General features: G+C 40.6%; 1 protein-coding gene across 2 annotated transcripts; it reads left to right on the top strand.

Annotated features, from left to right (window-relative positions):
• The first annotated feature begins 608 nt into the window (after positions 1-608).
• slc25a29l (solute carrier family 25 member 29-like) lies at positions 609-26,028 on the top strand. 2 transcript variants are annotated; one of them, XM_078234113.1, is made up of 4 exons: positions 609-961; positions 17,813-17,856; positions 20,240-20,323; positions 22,846-26,028. In XM_078234113.1, exons 1-4 carry the CDS (start codon positions 928-930, stop codon positions 23,587-23,589), a joined length of 906 nt encoding a protein of 301 aa, XP_078090239.1. In that variant the 5' UTR covers positions 609-927; the 3' UTR covers positions 23,590-26,028. The 2 variants fall into 2 exon arrangements, with proteins under 2 accessions (XP_078090239.1, XP_078090238.1); XM_078234112.1 differs by having other exon boundaries at positions 654-961; positions 17,813-18,834.
• Positions 26,029-26,612: the final 584 nt, after the last annotated feature.

The following is a 26,612-nucleotide window of genomic DNA, read 5'->3' as shown; positions in this document are numbered from 1 at the left end:
CATTCAAAAGTCTGATGGCAGCAGGGAAGAAGCTGTTCTTGAGTCAGTGGGAAGTGTGGTTGGGGGTCAATAGATGGGAGGCTAGTTTGCGTGATGGACTGGGCTACGGTCTTGGTCAGATCAGGGCCATACCAAGCTGTGATCCATCCGGAAAGGATGTTTTCTATGGTGTAAAATTGGCGAGAGTCATAGCGGACATGCCAAATTTCCTTAGCCTCCTGAGAAAGTAGAGGCATTGGTGGGCAAAGAGTTAAAAGACAAGCAGGGAGTTGTTATGATGATGTGTGGGCACAACAAACCTGCAAATTCAATAGTAACTTTCAAAAAGAGAATTGGGTTGGCCATATCCGCATTTGGATGGGGCTTGCCTCGAGTTTTAAGCCGCTGGCCATCTTTTACGTGGTTTTATTTAATCGTTTTGTTACATGTGGCGTTTCCCATACTGGCGGTGGGGGAACCAGAGTTGTGGAAGTTAAATGCAGTGTGTGTGTCCTGATTGCAGTGAGGAGCAGTGGATAATCCCAGTTGTGTCGGCTGGGCCAATGACATTTGGGGGCGGGCCGGCGGCTGGAAGCAGGGGGGGTGTTTACTTGCCTGCTGTGCTGATTGGATGGAACTTGAGCTAAAAAAGGTTATAAACCATCTTCAGGAGGTTTCGAAATAGAAAAAAAGCTGGGCTGTATATATGTGTCTGAGAGTGGTATAGTTAGTCAGGGGAAAATAAAAGACGTGTATTGAATCGATCTTTCAGCAGGAAAGCGGCGTTTTGAAGGGCGAAACGTGTTTAATTGAAGTTGTGTAAATATTCCGCTGGCTGTTTTTTACAAAGTGTGAACGCAGTCAACAGCCGAACAGAAAGGCCCGGCCGGTGTGAGCAGCTCGATCAACAAGAGAAACACATCCTTTCATTGAGTGTTAGCAAGAGAAATGGCATTGGATTTCGCGGCAGGATGCCTGGGAGGTGAGGGGTGTTTTATTTTTCATTACATATTTTCACCAAACGAACAAAAAGATGTGGGTGGAAAATCGGCCTTTTTAAAAAAAAAAATCCTGAAAACGTCTGGCAAAGCGCCGCATGCCTCGCGGGGAAGGCAGTAAGCCGAGTGGTTGCCACGTATTTACAGAGAGATCCCCATCCAGTCGGATGGGGTGTCTCTGCTAAGGGAGGATTGGTGGGGGAATGTCCAGCCGCTCTCGGCTCGGTGGGATGTTTGCGGAGGGGGGTGGCTTTAACACACCAGTCTTCTGCTAATCGCCAACCCAAGGTCAGGGCAGACCAAAGCGGATTAGGAAGCGGTGCTGCCTGCAGGGCTGAGCGGGGCCGTACAGCCTCGCCACTTCCCTCCTTTTTTTTTGTTCCTTCCTGGCATTAGCAGAGGTCTTGCGGACTAAGTTTCTCTATTCACCCAACCCTTTTTTGGAATCTGCGAGGAAGTCAACTCATTTCTATTCCCCCCCCCCCCCCCGCCCCATTATAACGGGGGGGGGGGGGGGCAGTTGCTTGCGTTGATCATCCCTGTCCCTATTAATAGCAGTACGTGAAAATCCATAGCGTTAGCTGATACATTCCTGGCAACAAGCTGTTGACCAAGTGTCTGTTGCAGTAAGCTAAATATGTACATTGAATAAAAAAATGCTCCTTTTAATAATCTCTGTTCCAAGTTCTCCATGGGACCCTCATTTACCCTTAAATATGCTGAGCAAATGTTAATATTGTTTGTTTGGGGTTGGTCTCCTTATTCATGATGTGATGTATTTGTAATAAATGATATCTATTTTTCAATGAATCCAGTTTATTTTTTATTCATACTTGAGTAAAGTCCAACTTTTTGTTCAGGTGAGCCTTCTAAAGACTATGGTTCTGCTAAGCTTATTGCATTGGCCAGTAGTATATTGAAATCAGCTATCCATGTTAGACATTAAGTGCATCTCAAAGTCTAATTCCGGTATTGACTAAAGAACTGGAATGGAGATGCAATGAACATTGAATTTGGAATCACATTATTGAACTGCATGTTGCAGAAGGGTAGTGGGTGGAGACAGAATGAATTAAAGAATCTGGTGTAGCCTAATCAAGACCATCAAATGATATCAAACCACAAGAGCAAAGCAACAGTGGCTGCACCATGAGCTTAAGTTACTGTCGCCCAATCCCTCTGTAGTATTTGTTTTTACTAAGGATGAGTTTGTAATTGCCTCATCAACTTGCCCTGTCACCTTCAGTGCTCTGGTTCTACTTTTCCAAACTTAATGAATTTACAGATTTGGGGAAAGAGTTCTAAAGGTCTGAATAAGTTTACATTTTTTTTGCAAATAAAACTTTTACATATATTGGACTGTACATGTTGCAAGCACTCCACTCACTAGTTGTTTTCTTCAATCATTGATTATGATCTATGATCTTGTGAACTTTATCACTATAGAAAAGTTCACGATTTATAAATAATGCACAATTTGTATGTGATGTCACATTTAAATGAGAGAATTTTTAAAAAATCCCTTGTTAAAATAATTTCTTAGAAAAGTAGCCTGATCTTAAAATTAATTTTATAGTTGATTATTTGAAGTACAAGAGAAAGTAACATTGATTATTGAATTCAGATTAGTAAGTAACTGAATTTCATCCAAATTCAGCCATTATAAACTTGCTAGAATTGTGTCTTATTAACAATTTCTACTGGATTGTTTTTCATTCTGATTTAGGAGTTGCATCACATTTTAGTTGTCATATACTTTGCATGCAAGATGACTATTTACAAATGTGAATGGTTATTGGTCTTAATTGATTCAGAAACCTCTGGACATCTTTCCATTTTTAACATCAAATTTCTTAAGATTTCAGCTTCCAATATCATTTGATTTCTACTGTTTTGACAATGTACTTTAGCATTCTGCTGATGTTGTTTGACTGCTATCCTGTTAGCTGGATATGTTGAGAATCAGATCTACTAAATCTGTTAGGCCTCTTTTGGTTTCATCCTTGGCTATTATTGCCGGTGTTTCCCAAGTTTCTTTATTAAAATTCTGATCATTTAGTTTGATTACTGTATGAGGAGGAAGGGAATAGCGAATTATTCTGATAGTTAAATAAGGAAGGCTGGGAGGAGTTTTGAATAGAACATAAATGCTTGCATGAACTGGGTGAGACAAATGGCCTGTTTCTGTGCTGCATATTCTATAGCTTTTGGATTGCCAGATTGAGGAGTATCCTGGGTTTTAGAAGAAATGTATAAATCAACTCCTGAGAATTATTTTCATTGGGTTAAATGAGAACTGGCGTCCGTTCCTATCTACAAACAAAAATGTTTCATTCCATTTGTTGTCTAATTTAGCCACTTGAAGTCTATAGAATCCCTACAGTGCAGAAGATGGCTATTCGGCCCATCGAGTTTGTGCCGATCACAATCCCATCCAGGCTCTATCCCCATAACCCATGCATTTGCCTTAGCTAGTCTCCCATGACACTAAGGGGCAATTTAGCATGGCCAATCCACCTAACCCACACATCTTTGGACTGTGGGAGGAAACTGGAGCACCCGGAGGAAACCCACTCAGACATGGGGAGAATGTGCAAACTCCACACAGACAGTGACCCCAGCTGGGAATCTAACCCGGGTTCCTGGTGCTGTGAGGCAGCAGTGCTAACCACTGTGCCATCCGCAGCTAAGCATGAAATAATATGACCAAACTTTCTTTTTTCTTTGATTCTTTCTGTGGCTGATCTTGTGCTTCATCTCCACTTTCCTGGCTGTTTCTGATATCCCTTAATTCCCTGAATGACCAAAAATCTGTCGGTCTCAGATTTACGTGTATTCAGTGATGGAGCATCCACAACCTTCTGCCAGAATTGCAATGATTCACAACTGAGTGTGGGATGGGATCCTGATCAAATTGACTTCTTTGTCTTCAGTGATGAGCTTAATGTGTGTTGGAGCTGTACTCATCCAGGCAAGTGGAGAGCATTCAATTACATTGATGTCTTGTGCCTTTTAGGCGGTACACAGGTTTTGGTGAATCAGGAGGTGACCTGACTATCTGCCCCTCTGCTATGGCAACATTCACGACTGGATGTCCCTGGAAAGGAAGTATGCAGTGTCCATGGGCACCATCAAGGCTTTCCGTGGCCATTTGGCACCACAGTCACCTTTTGGCTTATTTAATGTTTTGTTTCATTTGTGTTTTGTTTCAGGCAGTTCCCCTTTAAGGGGCTTCTCCTTTTATTTTATCCCTTCGTTTGTCTAATTTAGTTTAATTTTTTATCTTTTTAAAAGAGTGGGAGTTAATGATAACTCATGAATTTAATTGATTGACACGGGTCTCCCGTACCTCCAGAGAGTCTCCATGTAAACTCTGCTGGGTTGGCCAAAGGCCTACCAAGGGCCGTTTCATAGCGTTGGGAAAGGGGGAACCGCTGAAAGCTTGCCCACTGCCTTTGGATCTGGCCCCCCACTTTCCCCCAACCCTTGCACTGATGATCCCTATCCCGCTCTCCCATCTCTCTCCAGGGATCCAGTGATTCATTCTGGTGGGGGCCTCACTGTTTTACTAGCAGTGGCCACCCAATGTTCTCTGGGAGCCAGTGATTTGGTGGCAGCTCTTGAGGTTGGGATTTCTACCCTATTGGGGTCTTTCCCAGCACTGCCCAAGTAAGTGCCTGATTACACTGATGTAATAGTATCATGGAAAGGTGACACAACCCATGTTGACTGAAGATTGACATCTGTGCTGGTGGGGATCTCTGAGTAAGGCAAAGATGAGTAATCCACCTATCCGTTCTGACTGAAGATGGTTACAAAGGCTTGTCTTTGCACTGACCTGCTGGGCATGCCCATTATTGAAGATGGGGATGATTTTGGAACCTCTTCCTCCTGTTCGCCCCAATGTCATTCATAACTGAATGTAGCAAGTCTCCAGAATTTAGTTTGGTTGGGGGAGCTATTTGCTCTGTATAGCATGCTGTTTAGTATGTTGTGGCCGCTGCACCTCTTTTTTTTTTAAGGTTTGCCTGCTGCTGCTCTTGGTATTTTTTTCCTACAATTCTCATTGAACCAGGGTTGATTCCCAGGCATGATGCCAGTGCTAGAGTGAGAAATGTGCCACACCGGGAAGTTACAGATTTTTGTTGAATACAATTTTGCTATTGCTGAAGGCCTACAATGCACTTTGTACATGTTCAGATTTGAGCTGCTAGATCTGTTCCAGGTATATTCTATTGAGCACAGTGAAGGTGCTGCACAACACAATTGCAAGTGTCCTTGGTATGAAGCTGGCATTTTGTCTCCACGAGGACTTTGTGGTAGTCACTCCTACCAATACTCTTGTGGACAGATGCACCTGTGCTAGGTAGATTGTTAAGATTAAGTGTTTAAGTTTATTCATTAGTGTCACAAGTAGGCTTCCATTAACGCTGCAATGAAGTTACTGTGAAAATTCTGTAGTCACCACACTCCGGCGTCTGTTTGGATACAGAGGGAGAATTTGGCATGGTCAATGCACCTAACCAGCACGTCTTCCAGACTATGGGAGGAAACTGGAACACCCAGAGGAAACCCACGCAGACACTGGGAGAACATGCAGACAGTGGCCCAGGCTGGGAATCGAACCTGGGTCCCTGGTGTTGTGAGGCAGCAATGCTAATCACTACCACCATGCCACCCGTTAGAATGAGACTAGAAAGGTTTTCCTTCATGTTGTGTTCTCACCACCTGCCCCAGGCCCAGTCTCACCTGTCCTTCACGGTCTGGTTAGTCATAATGCAACTGAGCCACTTTTAGTGATGGACATTGAAGTACCCCACTCAATGTATCCTCTATCTTTGCTACCCTCGGTGCTTTTTGTCAAATGGTGCGTGACATGGAAGAGCATTGATTCATCAGCTGAGGGAGGGTGGTAATTTCCGTGTTTGACCTAATGCATGTGATGTTGTGTCTTTAAATTCAAGATGGATCTTTAGTCTTTATTAAGAACTGATAATGTTTTACTCCTAGAGTCCTGTTTATTTCCCATATGAAGCAATTTGTGGTGCTCTCTGACCTACTGCTGCTCTTGTTTCTTATGTTCTTCTGCTTCGTGGCGTCAGCTATGTCTCCAGTTCAGAGTTTAATCTTTGGATCAGAGATAATATATTTTTGTACATATTGATGTAGGGCAGTTCTATTTATTTTAAACTTGCTTGACCTGCCCAAGTTAAGTATTTCTGTTAATGGTAAAAGGGCTCAGTATTCCTGTTCTTGATATTTGCATGTAAGATGAAATCTATCTTATATTTGGACTATATGACAGGGAAGTTAGCAATAACCAGATTTCAAGAATATTGAACCTTCATGGGCTTCATTTCCAAAAGACTACCTACCATTTCATTAGCCATCTAGTGAAATCTATCACTGCCTTTTTTAGTAAAGTTTTCATGAACTCATTTCAACAGCAGTTGGTCATTTTGTTGGTGATGACCATTGCTCGCCTGTTTGTGTAAAGATCTTTTCCATGTAACTATTTTATATTAAGCTGACCACCAACAAAATGACCGACTGTTGTTGAAATGAGTTCATGAAAACTTTACTCCTTTCCTTCTCTATGAACGGTATACTTTGTCTGTATAGTGCACAAGAAGCAATACTTTTCATTGTAAACTAATACATGTGACAAATCAAATGATCTTTCTCTACACCCTTTCAATGACTGCAACACTATATTCTGCACTCTCTCCTTTCCTTCTCTATGTATTCTATGAATGGTTTTGTTTGTATAGCTTGCAAACGTCAATACTTTTCACTGTATACCAATACATGTGACAATAATAAATCAAATATTCTATATCTTCAATCAGGCTAAAAATGACGCAGCATAATGAACATTGGCTCCTTAGCAGACTCCTCACTTTATTCACCTCTTGTTGCTTTTGCCATTGAACAATATTTGTTAGATGTTTTCCCCTCTTTGATATTATTTTCCAGTAGATTGCTTCAAGGTTGTGGTCCCAAGCCAGATGTCTCAGCAACCATTTTATCTTTGGACAGAGTTTTCTTGGTTATGGATTAGGCAAGACATTGTGCTTTTGACTTGACTTCTATCATGCTTAATTGCATTTATTTTCCTTTGCACACCATACTATACAATTTTGATAGTTAAAATAAGAGCTTTCAGGTATCCATATCTTGATTTTGCAAGTACTTGCTTTTAGGTTCGCAATGCATGATACATGAAACACTTTATGCATTCATTTTACTTTGAACCTTTGATCCACCACTTAAATAATTTATGTGAAAAGTCAGCTTCATAGGCAAGCTACAATCTTTACATAAGTAAATACCAGGGTTATTAGCTGCGTATTTTTAAAAACTCTTTAGTTTTTTTGCAGAGTGCAATGTTATAAACAGGAGAGAAACAGTGGATAGCTTTGCACCTTTTTCTTCACCCCTTTGTTGTCCACAATAATCTGTATTATAGAGGGAGTATTTTAAACCCTTTGAGTGTTGTTACTTTAACAATAGATACCAGACGAGGTGGAATTCTCCCAAACCCCCGCCAGAGTGTTTGATGGAGGGCACAAAAGGAGAATATGGCAAGAGGCCCAGAAATCTGTTTCATGCAGGCGTGAATTACATTCCTCTGGGGTCGAAAACCTGTAAGAAGTCTCACAACACCAGGTTAAAAAACCTGCCAGAGGTCGATGTGAATCTCATTTACATCCGTTAATGGAATGTAAATGAAGGCCCAACACCCCCTTTCCCAACACCAGATTTTCCATGGCGCTGCAAGGAAAACACGCCAGCGTGAAATATACGTTTGGAACAACTTGGCATACAGATGTCGGAACTCATCTGAACAATGCCTAGGGCTGCCTCCAGAGTTCAGGTTGGAGGCCGTCGGCAACCCTGGAACACCATAGCAGTGGGTCATGTCTGGGTGAGGGTCCACCTTCCGGTTTCTTTGTACTCTTGGACATCTATTTTCATTTTCAGGAGGTCCACCTTGTGTCTTCAATGGTGGGTAGTGATGTTGGGCACCTTTTCAATATGGCACCCAGACACAACGGCAGACTACGCGCCATCCAGGCTTGCCCCAACGTGAATCAGGTGTGAAACACCCAGGTACGTAATTATAAGGTTGGAACTGGAAGATTTGGCATATTTTCCCGCCGGCTGCTGCAATGGGAAACACTCCCATGTTCCTGCACCCGCCATGGCCCTTAGTCTCAAAATGGGAGAATTCCACCCAGACTTCCTGGTAAGTTTAACTCTGAAGAAAAGATAAATGTTTATTCACACAGCACCCTGAAATGTAAATTAATAGTGACATTCAAATCCTCAAACAAACAAATTGGTAAATACACACAAGCAAAGGTGAATTCTAGAGGTAAAGTATATATTTATATTATAAACAAGAACCAAAACACACATTTAAATTAGTCCTTTAAGTTGCATGTGTTGCAGGCTTTGATAGGTTCTCTTATAATTCTTTGGAGATGAATGGAAGTTGGAAGTCATTGGGTTGCCAGACAAAGTTGTGGCTGAGTTTTTGTGGAGACAAATCTTTACAAATGAAGACAAGTTATCCCCCTCTCACTGCCTGAGTTGACTGTTTGAATTAGGCAGGTTTCCTTTTTTCTTGGAAGATGGTCTTTCTTTTGCACTGTTGGCTTCCAGGCTGACTTGTTTCTTGCTGGTCCTTGGAGTAATATGTTGCTGGAAGTCAGTTTCAATAATGTGACTACATGCTCAACAGTTATGTTGTCCACAAAGAGTTAGAAGCCTCTACCACAGACGGTATAGAAGAATGAATGGTGGCTGTTCACATCTGCCTGTAATAAATTTCTCCACACTGCTCATTGTTTGGTTTCTAGCTCGCAGATAGTGGGGGCAAGTAAGGGGTGCTTTTGAATTAGAATTTTGTTCAATACTCTAGAAATGGGTGTAAATTCACAAGTGGTCTCTCATTTTGAATGTCTTTGTATCTCCACCCATGGAGATTTAACATTCAATGACTTTCCAGAAGCATGTTTCGAGAGGAGTTAATTCTTGTCACAAAAGGTCACCTGAACTTTGGCCCTCTTTGAAGGAAGTTGTCCGCTTTTTAAGGAAACGTCAATTTCAAGACTTCCACATTGAATAAAGCCTCTTGAGAGTTAGAAATGTGATATATCTTCACTGGACATGCCTAATGAAACTGGCAAATATTGAAACATTTTAGCTTACCATATCAACATTTATAGAGAAATACAATAGCTTATTAAGTGTGTTTTTTGTCAAGTCTTCGAACAGCATGGGCCCTCTCCCCAGCATTCTTAAATAATAAAGTTAATTCCTTGTGAGAATATAGGATTTTATAATATGAGCCAGCTCATTTGCTGCCGGCCTCTATGCTGTAGCATTCTATAATTTCTGTACCATATTATTATCCGAGCGTAAATTCTCACACACGTATTGATCTTGCCATTATTAATTGCGATGACAGTGATATTTTGTGAGTACAGCAAGAATGTTTGGAAGCATGCTTAAATAGAGCTAGTTTTTTTTTACAACGTAGCAGCCTAGTTACATCCCATCCTCCATTTCCACCTCCAGTGTTCTTTTCGAAGGAATTCTGTTTTCATGGTTCCCTTGTAGGATTTGGAGAATCTGCAGTGGAATTGATGGTGTCGTTATTACTGTGGTGCTCACATTAACTGATATTTACCTCTGTCTATGATGAAATAGATATTTTCTACTGGTGTTACATTGTTATTGTGAAGGAGTGTAGTAAAATAAATATTCACAGAAATGTTCTCCTGTAAAACAAACATTGTTAATTTACTTTAGAGATTTTATTTGCCAAACCCCCCTCCTGAGTACTGCAAACAGTAGTTCAGAGAGAAGAATAAAGAAAATTGTGCGATTCAGGCCAATAAAGCTAATTTAATCTACTTACTAATCTTTTTTTGTTGGCATGCTTAATCTTTATTAATCATGAAATAGTTTGCCCAATTCTAATACTCAGCTTAACGTGGCCATGAAACTATGTGACCTTGGTTATTTCTGTATTCGGATGTTATTTGTTATAATAAAACATTCAAGTACAGTTGGTAAACAGGTCCATGATTTTCTGATTAAGCTCATCAAATACTTGATAGCTTTTGGCAGGTTCGGTGTCTGGGTGATGTTGGTCTGTGTTCTCCAGACTGTTCAAATTACTGCCATTGACACATAACACAAGAATCTAATGATGCTTGTAATGGGTCTCGAGCTTAAATGGGACTTTATCCCTGATTGTATTTTTCTTTCAGCTTTGCAACAGAGACTGAGAACATTTCTCCCTTCTCCCCCTCACTCTCATCCATATGCTTGTATGGAATGGTAATTGTTCAATTTTCACTCCTCAGTCATCTTCCCCACCCATATGCTTGTATGAAAACTCAGCTAGATAGTTATGGATTTTAAACTCATGAGAAACTTGAATCAGCACAATGTATGTTGGTGCCTGGTCTTAATTCTTGCAGCTGTACCAGTGTCAGTGCAACTGTTGATCCATGTCAGTTTGCCATTTTACTTGGTTTGAAATGGACAAATTTGGTTGAGAAACATTTGGAATTGAGCTGTGATTTTTTTTTTTAAGACAATAATTCATTATGTGGGAAGTGACAAGATAAATGCAAAGTGATGTATTTTGGTAGAAATAATGTAGGGAGGAGCTATACGATAAATGGCAGAGCCATAAAGGGTGTAGATACGCAGAGGGACCTGGGTGTGCAAGTCCATAGATCCTTGAAGGTGACGTCACAGGTGGAGAAGGTAGTGAATAAGGCATATGGCATGCTTGCCTTTATAGGACGGGGCATAGAGTATAAAAGTTGGGGTCTGATGTTGCAGATGTATAGAACGTTGGTTCGGCTGCATTTGGAATACTGTGTCCAGTTCTGGTCGCCACACTACCAGAAGGACGTGGAGGCTTTGGAGAGAGTACAGAGGAGGTTTACCAGGATGTTGCCTGGTATGGAGGGGCTTAGTTATGAGGAGAGATTGGGTAAACTGGAGTTGTTCTCCCTGGAAAGACGGAGGATGAGGGGAGACTTAATAGAGGTGTATAAAATTATGAAAGGCATAGATAGGGTGAACGGTGGGAAGCTTTTCCCCAGGTCAGTGGTGACGTTCACGAGGGGTCATAGGTTCAAGGTGAAGGGGGGGAGGTTTAACACAGATATCAGAAGGACATATTTTACACAGAGGGTGGTGGGGGCTTGGAATGCGCTGCCAGGCAAGGTGGTGGAGGCGGACACACTGGGAACGTTTAAGACTTATCTAGATAGCCATATGAACGGAGTGGGAATGGAGGGATACAAAAGAATGGTCTAGTTTGGACCAGGGAGCGGCACGGGCTTGGAGGGCCGAAGGGCCTGTTCCTGTGCTGTATTGTTCTTGTTCTATTTCAAATGGGTATGACTTGTATAACTAATTTATTATTTCTGATATGTCCGGTGTATTAACATGCAACATGTTATGCTGTACATATCCTGTAGCAGTCTTCCTGTACTAGGATACAACATGGCCATTAATATTGCTGTTAGTTCTACAGAGGTCAGGCCGTTTATGCTCAAGTGTAACACTAATAGCTCACTGATTCATGCCACTGTTAATGTCAAAAGTTTTGTTAGTCAAAATGTGCTGCTAGAATTCTTTCATGGATATTTTATGTGCAACATGAAAATATTGCACAACAGAAGAGATATAGGGAGGCAAAGTATGTTAGGTTTTTGCATCTCACCATTTTTTATAAAATCCTGGCTTATATAAACAATGCATTCTAAGATATGAATACCAGTCAGAACATGGGTTATTTTACAAATGTAGAAAGAAAAGCAGATAATGTGCACAGATGGATCTGAATGTAGAATCAGACAAAGGTTAGTACTCCAAACTTTTGGACAGTCCTTGCATGGTCCAAGCATTCACATCTGAACTCAGCAGCAGCAAGATTTGCAAAATGCATGTGGCAGACCATGAACAAGAGGGAGAGACTTGTACCGTACAGTGTCTGTTAGAATCCCTGCAGTGCATAAGGAGGCCATTCGGCCCATTTGAGACTGCACTGACTTCTAACCCAGTACTGTGAGACAGTGCTATTCACTGTTCACTACTCCGCTCTTCAAAAATGCTACTGCAGAAAATGGCACTTCCCATTCTAAGGATATGGACGGCACAGTGGTTAGCACTGCTGCCTCACAGCGCCAGGGACCCAGGTTCAATTCTGGCCGCGGTCACTGTCTGTGTACAGTTTTCACTTTCTCCCCATGTCTGCATGGGTTTCCGGTGCTTCGGCTTTCTCCCACAGTCCAAAGATGTGCGGGTTAGGTGGGTTGGTCATGCTAAATGGATCCTAATGTTAGGGGATTTAGCAAAGTAAATGTGTGGGATTATGGGAATAGGGCCTGGGTGGGATTGTGATTGATACAGACCCGATGGTCCGAATGGCCTCCTTCTGTACTGTAGGGATTCTACGATAGCACAAATGACTGCTGCAATTGAAAGGTCAAAGAACCAGACTGAGCAACAGAAGAGTTGTATACAATCTGTGAGCTGTGTTGAACACCACTGATTTATCAGTAGTCTGGAATGGTGCTAAGGTTGTGACACCTAGGTATGTTGCATATTCTACTGTACAGTGTGTCTAAAATTATTTAAAGCTAGGTAATGAATTAGCAGGAAACCAGTGGAAATATTGAGACCGAGAGAAACATGCTAGTCTCCTGGTTCTGTTTAGAACTTGTCATGACCAATCACCTGATGTACCTAAAAAATAAATAATCTGTAGTGGTATAATGTCACAAGCTGTTATGGCACCACCTCAAATTCTTACTTTGTTTCTTTTCATAATCCCTGATGAGGTAGTAGAGAATTTTGTAATAAAATTTGAAGTGCCCATTTTAGTTGGACAATGGGTTTATCATTTATGTTCAGCTATTTAAACTGAAGACCACAGGCTAGAAGGAATATTGATTTGACAACCTCACGTTTTTACTCTGAATATTTACATAAAACTTATTTTGCATTGTTACTGGCTATAATAGTTAAATTATCATAGATGATGATGTGTCACATTTTACAGGAATGGGTTCTAGAATTGCAGTAAGGTTTCAGGGTATCAAAAGCTAATGGAAAAAAACAATAAAAAGGCCACAGAATATCCATCTTGTTTAGCCTCTCATGCTTCCTAATCCACGAAGAAGGACTTTGGCCAAGATTTTCATCCCCAGGCCAGGTTTGTCCACTCGACTGGGCGAACACTACCTTTAGAAATGTCCGACCACAGGTCAGATTTTCAGTTGGCTGGAGGGGTCTAAAACAGGAGTGAGGGTAAATGATCCCGGAATGAGTGAAGGCTGCTGGGTGCGAAGGTGGCCTGGACACAATGTTTGCTCTGTGTGTCAGCACTGTGTTTAAATAAAAACTAATTTTTGGAAATCCCTCCAGCCCTTATGCCTCACCTCCTCTCTCTCTCTCTCTCTCTCTCTCTTCCTCCTCCTCCTCCCCCCCCCAAAAAAACATACAGACTCCCTGTGCCCCATCCATGCCAATCCATATCCCCAGCTCTATGCCAACATGGTGCCAATGCATGCCTTTCCACCCATCATCCCTTGCCCTCTCCAAGCTACTCGCCTGCTATCCTTGGACAGTTCCTTGACACTTGCTGGGCAGATTTGTCACTTCTGGGCAGCTTCAGCTTGATGATTCCAATGACTTTATGCATAAAAGTGCGTACTCAAATTCACTTTAACAATCCCAATGGGTGCCTTGCTTTGCCCCAAGATGTCCTGAGACCCTATCCAAAATGGCACCTTATCACCAAGTTCGAAGTTCCTTTGACCTGTTCTATTCCGCACACTCCAGGTGTCACCCTCCTGTTCTTCCAAAATCCCACTGCAGTGGAGACCGGCTGCCTCCACAAATCATGTGACCCCGGTCTGACTCCTGTCCCACCCACGCAAAGATGGGAAAGTTAGTTTCAGGGGTAGGACTGCAAATGTTCAGAGGAAAAGTAACTAGGTATCTCCTTAAGCAATCAGATTGAAGGAGTATGAAAGTAACAGCCCAGGAACTGAGAATGAAGTGTAAGTTAGTGATGTTTTCCAACATAAAATCAATACCGAATGAGAATTAAAGAGTGCCAGAAAGATTGGATTAACAAGGAAAGTGGAAAAATCTCTACCAAAGAGCCAGCATAGCCATGATAGCTGAATGGCCACCTCTGCTATATCATTCTGAGATGACCTTGCTGACCATTAGTCTCTGTTATTTTAGCAGCATGTTTTGCTGCAATCTGGTTTACATATTGTTGCTAAGGGAGAACTTCCTATTGAATATGGCAATGGGATATTAACCATTGGAGCAGGATGTATAACTTCCATTTGAGATTTGGCACCTGTATATATATTTTTTAAAATGCAGATCTCCAAGTGACAGCCTTGGTTAACTGTTAAAGCCTGGATTGTGACTTATTTTACAGTCTTCTAACCTTCGGGGAAAGGGCTGCCAACTGAATCAGTCCTGAATAATTCGTGAAAGAATGTCCACTCTTTCATAACTGAATTAAGTTCATTTCAAAAATCAAACATTTTTAATTTGCTGCGTTTCTAAATTGATGTTTTCTCGTAAGTCACTGCGGACCCCAGATATTGTAACCGTACGTAGAATATCTAGCACTGTAAAAGAAAACTCAGCCAACTAGTGCTGGAATCTCCTCCTGTTCCATCTGCCTTCTCTCAGCCTTTCAGCATTTCTTTATATCCCCATTTTCTCAAAGCTGTTTTCCTCAATGACTTCCCCAAGGTAATGAATGTAATTCTCTAGGAAAGAAATTGGGTTTATTAGTTCCTGTTTATATGAATGAACTTTGGCTTTGGATTTTCTTGCATGTAGAAACATTCCTCCAACATCTACCCTGTCCAACTCATTCGTAATTTTAAAGACCTCCATCAGATCATCCCTTAAGACTTTGAAAGGAAAAAGCTGCAACCTGATTAATCTTTCCAAATAACCATAATCTCTCAATTCTGGCACCATCCTTGTGAATCTTTATATTTTGCACTTTCCCTACGGAAAGAATGTTTTCTTTATTTTATATTTTTATAAAATGCAGACCAGGGGTTGAATTTTCAGGCCCTGACGAGGACAGAAATGGAGGTGGTTGTTCCAAATATATCCGTGCTGGCCAGCGTATTAACTTTGAGATACTGTTCCCGGTATTGGCAATGTTTGACAGGGAGAGGGGGGAGATTTAGAAAACAATCCTACCTTCCTCCCAATTTAGGCCAGTTAAAGTTGTTAAAGAGCTCATCGTGAGCTTGTTAGAGGGGGAGGTTAAAATTCTGACTGGAATGCGTGAGGTTTAATGCAGTGAAGGGTGGGAAGCCAGTCATGCCAGCCCCTGGGCATTACCTTAGCTGCATAAAGGGTTAATGGTGCAGAGGGGCCTTGGACATTTTAGAAGGAGTTTCCCTTGGCGCAGCACATGTGCCAGGGACAGTAGGTAGTCAGCGTTCAGACATTGAACAGAGTTGTCGCTCTCTCCGTATTGTGGGCAGAAAAGCAGAATGCAAGGCTGCCAATCACAATAGAATGACCACATATCCACAAGGAAGGCTGCAGCAAATAAGCGGACACAAATCCCAGATTTTGAGCCCAGTGGTGATGAGGAACAACAGACTTTGCTGCCAGGACAGGGCCCCGAGTGGTAGGAGGGCAGATCAATGTGCCTAATCTAGTTCAAACTCCAGTCTTTTGAGACCATTAGAAAGTACAGAAAAAGAGGGAAGGATGGTGGATGAGATTTGATGGAGCATGGAAGGTAGGCAAAGGATGGGGGCAGGTTATTAGAATGATGCCAGTTTAATATGTTGTTTTTGTGAATGTTGTGAGGGTTTGTTGAGTAGGTCTCCGATTCAGAGGCTGTGCAGTTGAACAGTAAATGTTTATTGGTAATACATAACTATATATCTATGTGTACAGAGTATAGTAAGGCTCGCACTCCAGAGTATAGCCCAGATTAGGAATTAATTCCATGCTTGGTTCTACACAAGTCTCTAGATCATGTCTGCTCCATGTCCAAACCCGTTTGCTGTGTGCTGGTCTCTGGTCATGTGACTCTTTACAGCCAGTCCCATATTAACCCTTGGTGTGCCAAACACCCTTATACTACAATGAAGAGAGGGAAATATTAGGAATGCCACTGACAGTTCTAAGGATCTGGAATCAATGGTTTGGTTCATGTGATGGTACTTTTACATCCTCAATGAACTCTTGTTTAATAATGGAAATAAACATATTCAGAATGTTTTTTCTCTATAAGTAGCCTGTTAACAGAAGTCACACTTTTGTAATACCACATCCTGTTTGTTCAAATCTTTTTCTTCATGAGAAAATGTTATTTAGTTCACTTTACAAAGCACATATTCTCTTTGGTGTTTGGCATACATTGCAATCAAAACGGGATGCAACCTTGAGATGTTTTTCCAAAACAAGGTTGCTAGAATTGCCTTTTCTAAGTGTAATTCTATTGAAAACCTGCTTGTATATTCTGCACAAAGCATCATAGTTAGCAGATGGTTAGTCTGTTAGACCATGTTGTCTCCTGGCTTTGTTCCAAACATCTCAGTAATGTTATGGGAAAAGTTAGCATGTGAAATCTCATTTCATACTTGCATTGACCTTTTTACCAGAAGTACATTCCCAATATTTGTCTACCATGGGGGAAAAAATAGGCAGTTAATTTAGTGCTTCAGTGCACCCAAAGAGTAACTTAAGCACATCTACTGCAATAGGAAAGATGGCATCCAGGTAGATAGAAGTAAGCCCAGTTATGGTTTCTCACATATACTGGGATGTGGCGTCTTTAGTGCCTCATCCAAGTGGCTGTTTTTCATGTCCAATAATGACAGGCTATTCAACCATGGGTGTAAAACAAATTGAAGAAGATCCCTTTCTCATCTTGTTTACCACAGATTCAAATTTCCAATGATTCCAGTGATTTAAGAGTGAGACCTCTGATTAAATTTTCCCTATCGTTGAGAACTTTGAGTATAGGAGAGATTACGAGAAGCCCCTTTTTTTATTTGGACTGTCTGTGTGTCAAATCAAGAGCAATGGCTTGAAATGCATTGTAAACTAGTTACAAAGCTGTGAGTGGGACACAGTAGGTGTTGTTCTACACTATATTCTGCTGCCAGATGACATTAGTTGACACAACTGGAGTCCTGCCTCTTTGGACCTTTCACAAGTAAAATCTTGACTGACTAATGCTGAAGGCCCAGCTCCGATTCACAGAGTTTTCAAAAGAGTTCTGCCTCACAATGCCAGGGACCCGGGTTCAATTTCTGGCTTGGGTCACTGTCTGTGTGGAGCTTGCACATGCTCCATGTGTCTGCGTGGGTTTCCTCCAGGTACTCCGGTTTCCTCCCATAGTCCAAAGATGTGCGGGTTAGGTTGACTGACTAAGCTAAATTGCCTCTTAGTGTCAGGGGGTTGACAGGGTAAATAAGTGTCAAATGGGGATAGGGCCTGGGAGGGATTGTGATAGGTGCAGACTCGATGGGCCAAATGGCCTCTTTCTGCACTGGAAGGATTCTATGAGAAGAATGGTAATTCATCATATATATTTACTGATTGCGAGATATTTATGACATCAAAGGTATAATTGGTATGTAGATTTTCCAAGCCATAAGAAATATATTATGTTTACATTTCTGATTTGATACAGAAATTTAATCAGTACATTTGCACTTTGTAGTGCTGGCCAACATGAGTTGTGTGGATATGCTAATTTGATTGCTATTTGTTTGTTGCAGGTGTTGCCGGTGTTCTTGTAGGGCATCCATTTGATACAGTAAAGGTGAGTTTGCTGGTGTGGACCTGCTGATATATCTATGATGTTAAACATACCTAAGACCTATGAAAGCTAAAGACCACAATTCCAAAAGTGTTAGGAAAAATAATGTTTTGCCGTACAATTTTGATTTATTCAAAACCTTTATTTTCAGATATACTTTATAATCAAACATATTTAACACTTTGTAGCTAAAGTTCAGTTGTAACAAAATTAATTTTAGCTTTCATTCAAACACTTTCAACCTATTCGAGGTAATGATTATCTGATTGGCTGCACCTTTGAGTGCTGTTTTATGCCGTAAAATATTTAACTACTGTTCTCGGTGGATTCTGACTTCAGAGTTGACCAGGAGAGTTTGGAAGTTGCTGAATGAAAGAGCATTTCATTGAATAAATAAAGTGGTTATTTGCTTGATGATTTGGTTTTGAGGCTGGAATGTGTGGGCATTTTGGAAAAGGTTATTCAATTGCCTTGACTTAATTTAATATAAATAATCTCCATATTTATAGCGGGTTATTTTTGTGAGCGGGAATGATTAGAGTGAAGGGTCAGTTTGAACAAAAGGCTGCATTTATATTGTGGGACCATTTCACCAGACACCAATCCACAGTATGCCGGGCTCCTAATTTCTTTACTTTGAGCAACAGACTTCAGAGCACTAATGACAACAGTGTAAGAACTGAGCATGTCAGAAATGGAGCATATACAGTTGTTTAAAACTCTATATTTCAATTTTAAGTTTTTAGCCGTAGACTTCCTGACACCAGAAGGAACGTGCACATGACCTAATGCAAAAATCAGACTGCTGGCTTCTTAAAGCTGGAAAATAACATGAAAATGGCAGCATGTGAATCTGATGCTACCTGCATCACCTGTTTATGTTTGCTTTCAGCAGACCAAGGGGAAAATCACCTCCTGAGCTACATCTCTGTCCCCAGAAGCAATAGCACCACCTTAATTATACAGCAGCAGCACTGTAGTGTAAGTGCAGCACAAGGTAAAGGGCAGGATACATTATTTTTACTGAAAGTGTTGGCCATTAGTGGTCCCTGAAGTAAAATGGCTTGAACTGCTGAGCTCACGAGGTATGCCTGCGATAGTTTGGATCACTAATTGGAACACTTTGCAGTAATATCACACTTGTGCCTTGGAAATTAGCTTATCCAGACATGCCTTGTAAATGTACACTATACATGGATTTTATATCAGCCAATCAGACCAGCATTTATGATAGACCTACAGAAGTAGAAAACCTGGCCTTCTACCTCAAGGAAGATGGCATTCAGTGAGGAAATGGGCATGTTGGGGAAGGGGATAATGTGGGGAAGTAAAGAAAAGATTTTCTGTTGCATTTAAGTGTGCTTTATTCCTATAAAATGATGCTGAGTTTGTGAACATGTTGCACCACTGCATCGATGTATGGCACCCATGGAGGTACAGGATGATTCTCCTCCGTGCTACTGATTTGCTGGTCTCAACTGCAGTACCGTGAAGAGGCAGTGAGCAGAGTCTGAGTACTCCCTCACAGAGGGAGAGGAATAACGAGGGACAGTCATCTCTGAGCTGTGTCACTTGCTTTGCTGCATCTTGTATAAAGTGACATTTGGCTGAGGCCTGGGAACAGATTGCTCAGCCACAGGAGGTGCAAAGCCCAAGGAAAATAAAGGAATAAGAGGTGGCAATCGAGAGACTGGGGGGGAGGGGTTGACAATCGAGAGACTCATAGACACCCAAAAAATTTATAATATTTAATTTGGCATTGACATTTTAGGAAATCTAATCACTGTGTTTACTCCGTGACTATAACTGGCGCAATGTCAGTGTAGGTAAACAAGAGATCAACATTTATCTGATTGTGTTGTACTTAATGGCTGCCAGAAATTTTTAACTAGGATACTGACGCAATCCTGTCAGGTTAGGAGTCACAGTTTCTTGCTATTTTCATGTAATGTGTGAAGTTTGTTGCGTTTAACTACTTTTACTTTCTGAGCTAGGGGCTGTCCTCATTAACAGCAAAAGTGTTACTTTGTGATGAGAGATAAGCCTCATCACGGGATTCCTAGTAAGTACAGAAAAGGTGAATTTCTACATTCTCAGTTTCTGTCCAGTTTGACTGTATACCAAGTGACTATCACTTTTCAGAAGGAAAAAATGGAGTTTTAAACGCACATAGCATGTTTTTTATTTCTTCTTGTAAACTTTGCAGAATGTAAATTTTAACATGGGGCTCTTAAGTAGCTGTACAAATAAATGATTGTTATTCTTATCAAGCTATGCTAAAACTGTAACTGCAATTGTTCAGTGATAGATTGTGGAACAAAATATCTTCTTGTTATTCCTGCCCAACTAAGTCTCTTCCTTTTCTAGAAGTATGTTTGTTTTGTAGGTTCGACTTCAAGTACAAAATCCTGACCAGCCACGTTACCGTGGGACTCTACATTGTTTCCGGTCCATCATCAAACAAGAGTCTGTAAGTACCAGATTAATTGATTGGAACTATTTATTTGGGGTTTGGTTCAGGTTTATGGGCTGTGAGAGCAGTCACACTACCTCTTATTCCTTGTGTAATAAATATTGAATAAGTAATAACACATTCCCATGGCACTTTTCCCCTGCGCTTGAATTAAAACAGACATTATTATTATGACAGGATTTTTAAAAAATTTCAGTTTTCTATGCCTCTCTTCTTCAGGAGTCAGGATCTTCAAGGTGTTAGCATTGATTTCCGCAGGCATCAGACAGAATTTCTTTTTATTACTGTGTCTGTGAGCTTTCTCTCTTTTGCGCTTCTTCATTAGTAGTTCTATTTAAAGAAAGGGTGACGTAGCAGGATTGGAGTACACAAAGGTTCAGTGAGCTGATTGGTCTTTCTGCTTATGTTGATATTTAAAACAGCCGTTTGGATCATGTCTTTCCCTGTTGTCCTCTCCTGAAGACCATTCAATTAGTTACAGCAGACCTTTTAGTATTTCACTCAACTCCCTTCGTGTATGAGTAGAAAAAGTTGAGTGTTGGCTATCTGATGAAAGAGGAACATTATCGTCACCCAGTTGCACTTTCTGGCAGGAATCATTACACAAGTTTGAGCAATGAGTCAATTGTACCACTGACCTGGCCAATGTAAACTAGTTCCATACGGACCCCAGATCAGACTTGGAATTTCTGGCTGATGCATTCATTACCTAAGGCACTGGAGAAAACTCTTGCAATCTTGTGATCCTTGTCTAAACTATGGTGATGTGGGATGCACATAATACAGATTACCTGCCTGGTTTCATGCTATGGTAACAAAATTGTTCGCTTTGTGATGGCACATGTTGTTCTGCAGATTTGAGTGTTTTAATTTTGAATCACAAGTTCACATTCTTTTACACAAGTCTTGCTTAGCCTCCAATTCCTTGCCCACTACTTTGATCCCACAATCTACTTAATTTCCAAGGTGAAAAATGCTGACAATCGAATTATGCCGTTGCTGTTTCAAAGATGCATTGAGTGTGCAGTCTGAAAGGACAGATAATATTCACAATGTATCTTGAGCATTCTCGACACTCTAAATTTCTAGTATTAATCTTGCTGAATAGCAAAGTGTTTGTTTGCAAATCCTTTCCTGGCCTTGCCCTTCCTTATCTCTGTGATCTTCTTTAGCCCTACAACCCACTTGAGATTGCCTCACTCCTCCAATTCTGGCCTCATGAGAACACCAATCTTAATAGCACTTTGTCAACATGTGTTCAGCTCAGGAATTCTGTCCTTAAACCTCTTTGCCAGTCTCTTCCTTTTAAGATGCTGTTTAAAGCCTACCTACATAGGGGAGGCAATGGCCTACTGGTTATTAACGCAAGACTATCAATCCAGAAACTCAGCTAATGTTCTGGGGAGCCCGGGTTCGAATCCTGCCACAGCAGATGGTGAAATTTTAAAAAATATCTGGAATTAAGAATTTAGTGATGACTATGAAACCATTGATTTGATTTATTATTGGGTGGCAGTGGTTAGCACTGCTGCCTCACAGCTCCAGGGACCCGGATTCAATTCCCGGCTTGAGTCACCGTCTGTGTGGAGTTTGCACATTCTCCCCGTGTCTGCGTGGGTTTCCTCCGGGTGCTCTGGTTTCCTCCCACAGTCCAAAGATGTGCGGGTTAGGTTGATTGGCCATGCTAAAGTAACCCTTAGTGTCACGGGATGTGATGGGTTAGAGGGATTAGCAAGGTAATTAAGCGGGGATAGGATGGGATTGTTGTCGGTGCAGACTTGATGGGCCAAATGGCCTCCTTCTGCACTGTAGGGATTCTGTGGTTTCTACCTCTTTGATCACACATTTGGTTATTAACCCAAATACTCCTTTTTCGGCTGAGTGTCAAATTTTGTTTAATATTCTTGTGAAGCACTTTGGGACATTTTACTGTATTAATGACATTATATAAATTCAAGTTGTTATTGTCATCTGTCATTTGCGTATTGCAACATTACATAAACCTTGGATTCATTTGCCTGCATGTCAGAACTTGTTTGTCCATGTACTATGCCCTTAATGCACCATTTACTGGGAAGAGTAGCTGATCTGGTTTCTGCTTTCCTTTAAAGTTTTTATTTTTGTGTGCCTGCTCAAGTTGGTTGTCAGGCTGAAAGGACACCAGACACATCCATTCCTGTTCCCCTTCCACAATAAAACACACCATATCCCGACCAAGCACCTTTCTTTAAGTCCCAGTTCAGTAGCAATTGAGGTTTCAAATGAAGAGGCCCTGCTCAAGTGTATCTAGTGTGGTGTAAATGTTACAATCATATGGCCCATACTGGATATTTGACTCCAATGTTTTGAAAGGGAGCCTTACCCACTACATACTTTAGCTATCACTAAATTTTGGTGGGCAACTTCTAATCCATTCTTGGAGTGGGGAGAGGTGGAGGCAGAATTGCTGTACCTAAATATATCAGTGTTCTAATTCACATTGCAACAACATTAACCTTTTTATTTTCTTTTTGTTTTAGGTCTTTGGACTTTACAAAGGTATTGGTTCACCAATGATGGGTTTGACTTTCATCAATGCTATTGTTTTTGGTGTCCAAGGGAACACAATGCGTTACTTAGAGAGGGATACACCACTTAACCAGTTCCTTGCAGGGGCTGCAGCTGGGGGAATCCAGTGTGTCATCTGTTGCCCCATGGAACTAGCAAAAACAAGGATGCAGCTTCAAGGCATGGGTGAATACCAAGTTAAAAGTAAAGTCTACAAGAATTCACTTGACTGCTTGATTAGAATTCATAGAAAACATGGAATCCGGGGAATCAACAAAGGCATGGTGACCACCATTATGAGAGAAATACCTGGTTTTGGCTTCTACTTCCTTACTTATGATTGTCTGACCAGAGCCTTAAACTGTGAACCTGATGATAGTTTTATAATTCCTAAACTGCTTTTTGCTGGTGGTATGTCTGGGATTGCATCTTGGATCTCCACCTATCCCATTGATGTGATTAAATCCCGATTACAAGCTGATGGAGTTGGAGGGATAAACCAATACAGTGGCATTTTGGATTGTGTCCATCAAAGTTACAAGAAGGAAGGGTGGCAGGTGTTTGCACGAGGGCTCACCTCTACTCTTCTGAGAGCTTTCCCTGTCAATGCTGCTACTTTTGCCACTGTCACACTATTCCTCATGTACTCAAGGGTTGATGAGGATTGCAAGGAGCTGGGGGCTTCCTCAGCAATCCAGCAACACTCGAGCCTCTAAAGCCAGTGTCTTCCTCATGTTACCTGTGCAGAGTAACTGCTGTGATAACTGAATTTTACTCTATCCTATTTTTATAAGTGTAGTAAAATAATGAATGTTTCAGGGTGTAAATAAGTTCCATGCAAGAATTAATTCTTTATAAAATATAACCATGGGTTTTACTTTTAACATAATTCCATCAGTTTTGTTGTTTTGTGAGACTACAGCTTCATGCCTTATATTAAATGAATGTATATATTGTATTTTAGTTGATAAAAGCAAGTAAGAAAAATGTGATTTTTTTTTTTTTTTGCCCATTATAGTAGGCATGTACTGTACAGAAAACTAATGAATGGGGCTGGCTCTAGAATAAGTAAGTCGGTAGCACAGAGGGTCCACATACGATTTCTAAAGAAATTGAAGTAAATTTTCACTTTTACCTGTAAGTGAGTGGTTAATATGTGGTAGTGGATTGGCCACCCATTTTACACCTCACCTGTTTTCTCATTTGCATGGAATTTAATGGTAAATCAGGTACTGGGCAAATAAAATTGGCAGCCAACCCATTGCCATCTCTTTTCCACCCAGCAATAAAAGTAAAGTTTCACCTCAACATATTAAGAAGAAGCATGCAGCTAAAGCAAGTCGTACTCCATTTCTTGTCTGTGTTTTCAGCATAGTGAGGCAATTTTATTGGTGATTAATGACTTGTAAGAAAACCTTAAATAATATACTAAAGCTTAGTTAGGTTTTCTCCGAAGTCGGCATTTAATGTGACTGAAAAGTTAACACTTGGTGTTTCCTCTATTCTAAATAACTATAATGTTAAACTCAGCACCTAAATGGCCATAAACCTTGAGTACTTTGCTCACTTCTGTTGCGCACTTATATCCATTATTCCTATTGTGTGATGTCAGGATCATGCAGATTTTTGCCCTTTAGCAAATATCTGGTATAACCTGAATAATCCACACTCTTTTTTCGAGTCGGTCCTATTTCTGCAAATCTATTGGGTAGCATTTTATAATTACTCTAATACACTCTTTTTTTCCCCCCAACTCCACTAGTTTTCTAGCTGTAATGATATGTTTCATAGCCCTTTTCTCCTAATATCGCCAGGTAATCTAGTATATAAAATCAGATTTTACTTGGAACCACCCATGTTACATTTCAGAGTTTTCAGGAATCTGTCCACCTCTGTCATTTTAATATGTTGTGATACCTTGTTCATATTAATTATGATTTATGTGCAGTACACCTATGGCGTTTTTTCTGCTGCTTGATGTGTTGTTGAGGAATTGTTACTGTGAACAAGCCGATCCAGCAGGTCACCAGTCCTTCAGGTGTTGCTGAGTTAGTCAGTTCACAGATTGACAGCAAGTCACTATGATCAGGGTCCATGTAGATTATTTTGTTTTCCTAACACTCAAGTAGCTTCTTCAGTGTTTGAGCACAATATGTGCTATAATGCTCCTGAATGTATGCTGTCTCTTGCCTCTCCAGAGATTGCAGTATTGGGAAGCCTCAAAGTGGGGATCCTAGGGACATTTTAGCCACATTAACAGTGGTTGGTGGCGTTTATATGAATTAGTAGCCCTGTGGTTCGAAACAGGCTAGATGTTCAGGTTTGCCATCCAATGACCTATGGAAACCATAGTCACTCTTATTGCTTCAGATTTGTGCAGCAGGCCCTCTCGTCAGTAGGCTTCTGACATCTGTGTGGAATTTCTTTATTAAAGTCCAAGCAAGTTACTTTAAATAAACATGTATAGTGTACAGCAGTTTTATGCTTTACTGTTCAAGGTGAAAATGTTAAAGTATTACTAGTTTAATCTACCAAAGGTTAGAGGGTTTTTTTTTTAAGGTCCATCACTCCTTTTAATAGATTAATTTTATGCATTAACTCCCACCTGCCCATTTTTTAATGCAATTTCTGGAAAGCATATAAGAAACTGCCTTGATTTATCATGGTTAACGTGGCATTGAATGACTACAAAGGGTAGGGATTACAGAATCCAATCTTCACTGTGACTTGGGACAGGTGCAATACATATTGGTCTGAGATGCTGATCAACAAAGATTCTCAATATTTTGCGCCATTTCCAGGACATTTTTTGATGGGCACAGAACACTTTATTTCACAATGTGAGAAAAGAGAAAACATTTGTTTGTTCCTAGCACTATGATCAACTTTTTAACTATCAAGCGAATTGCAATTTCAAAGTGAGTGTTTGACTCTGGAAACCTTGAATGTCTATATTATTATCTGAACAATTTCCTTTTCTGAATTGAAAATGCATGCTTGGTTAACAATACAGTACAGCTCTGACTTTTTGGTCAGTTGGGTTGTGCTGAGTAATGCTTGTTTCAATGTGTTTCACATCATGTACCTTACTATGTAAAGTACCATATGCAGACTGGAAGGGAAAAAGGGAAAATAAAATCCATATTCAGATCAAATTTCAGTTGATTCTGTTTTACTTTGTATATTTGAAAAGCAAATCCAGTGTTTTGCATTCATTTCCCCCACACTGCTGTCGAATTCGGCTTTCCTACCCTGTCTTTATTATGAGTCTCTCTTTATTCCAGCCTTCATGCAACATTCTACATTGAAGTGCAATATCACAAAACCATGATTACTTTTTCAAAACACACTGGCAATTTCAGTTCGAACATAGAAATATCAGGAATACTATCTTACATTTCCTGGATGACATCCTTGTCACAGAGGAGGTGGAATTACAGATTTACTTTATTGGTTGGCAACCATCATTTTAAGAACTACATTTTGCAAACATTTGAAATTCCAGTTTTGTTTATTTTTGAAATCTTCAAGCCCAATGTCTGAAAGTGTTGTTCAAGAATTACAGAATTAATATTAATAGTAGCAACTTGCAGTCATATTTTCCCTGTAACCTAGGAAAGGCTTGCAAGCTGTTTCACAGAGGAGTAATCAAATAATGAATTCCAAAGAAAAGGAAATGTTGGCATGAGTGACCAAATGCTTGATAGTAAAATTAGTTTTAGCGAGGTACAGAAGCAGA

The sequence above is a fragment of the Mustelus asterias genome, chromosome 18 (assembly GCF_964213995.1).
Source record: "Mustelus asterias chromosome 18, sMusAst1.hap1.1, whole genome shotgun sequence".
NCBI classification, from domain to species: domain Eukaryota; kingdom Metazoa; phylum Chordata; class Chondrichthyes; order Carcharhiniformes; family Triakidae; genus Mustelus; species Mustelus asterias.
The sequence above is the reverse complement of the archived record's forward strand: the minus strand, read 5'-3'. Positions and strand labels throughout refer to the sequence as shown.

Bases quoted from the DNA above. Each gene is read 5' to 3' on its own strand.
- slc25a29l (XM_078234112.1), top strand. From the start codon at position 18,685: ATGAAAATGGCAGCATGTGAATCTGATGCTACCTGCATCACCTGTTTA. The intron at 18,835-20,239 runs GTAAGTGCAGCA...TTTGTTTTGTAG, and splicing joins TACAGCAGCAGCACTGTAGT to GTTCGACTTCAAGTACAAAA. The intron at 20,324-22,845 runs GTAAGTACCAGA...TTTTTGTTTTAG, and splicing joins CCATCATCAAACAAGAGTCT to GTCTTTGGACTTTACAAAGG.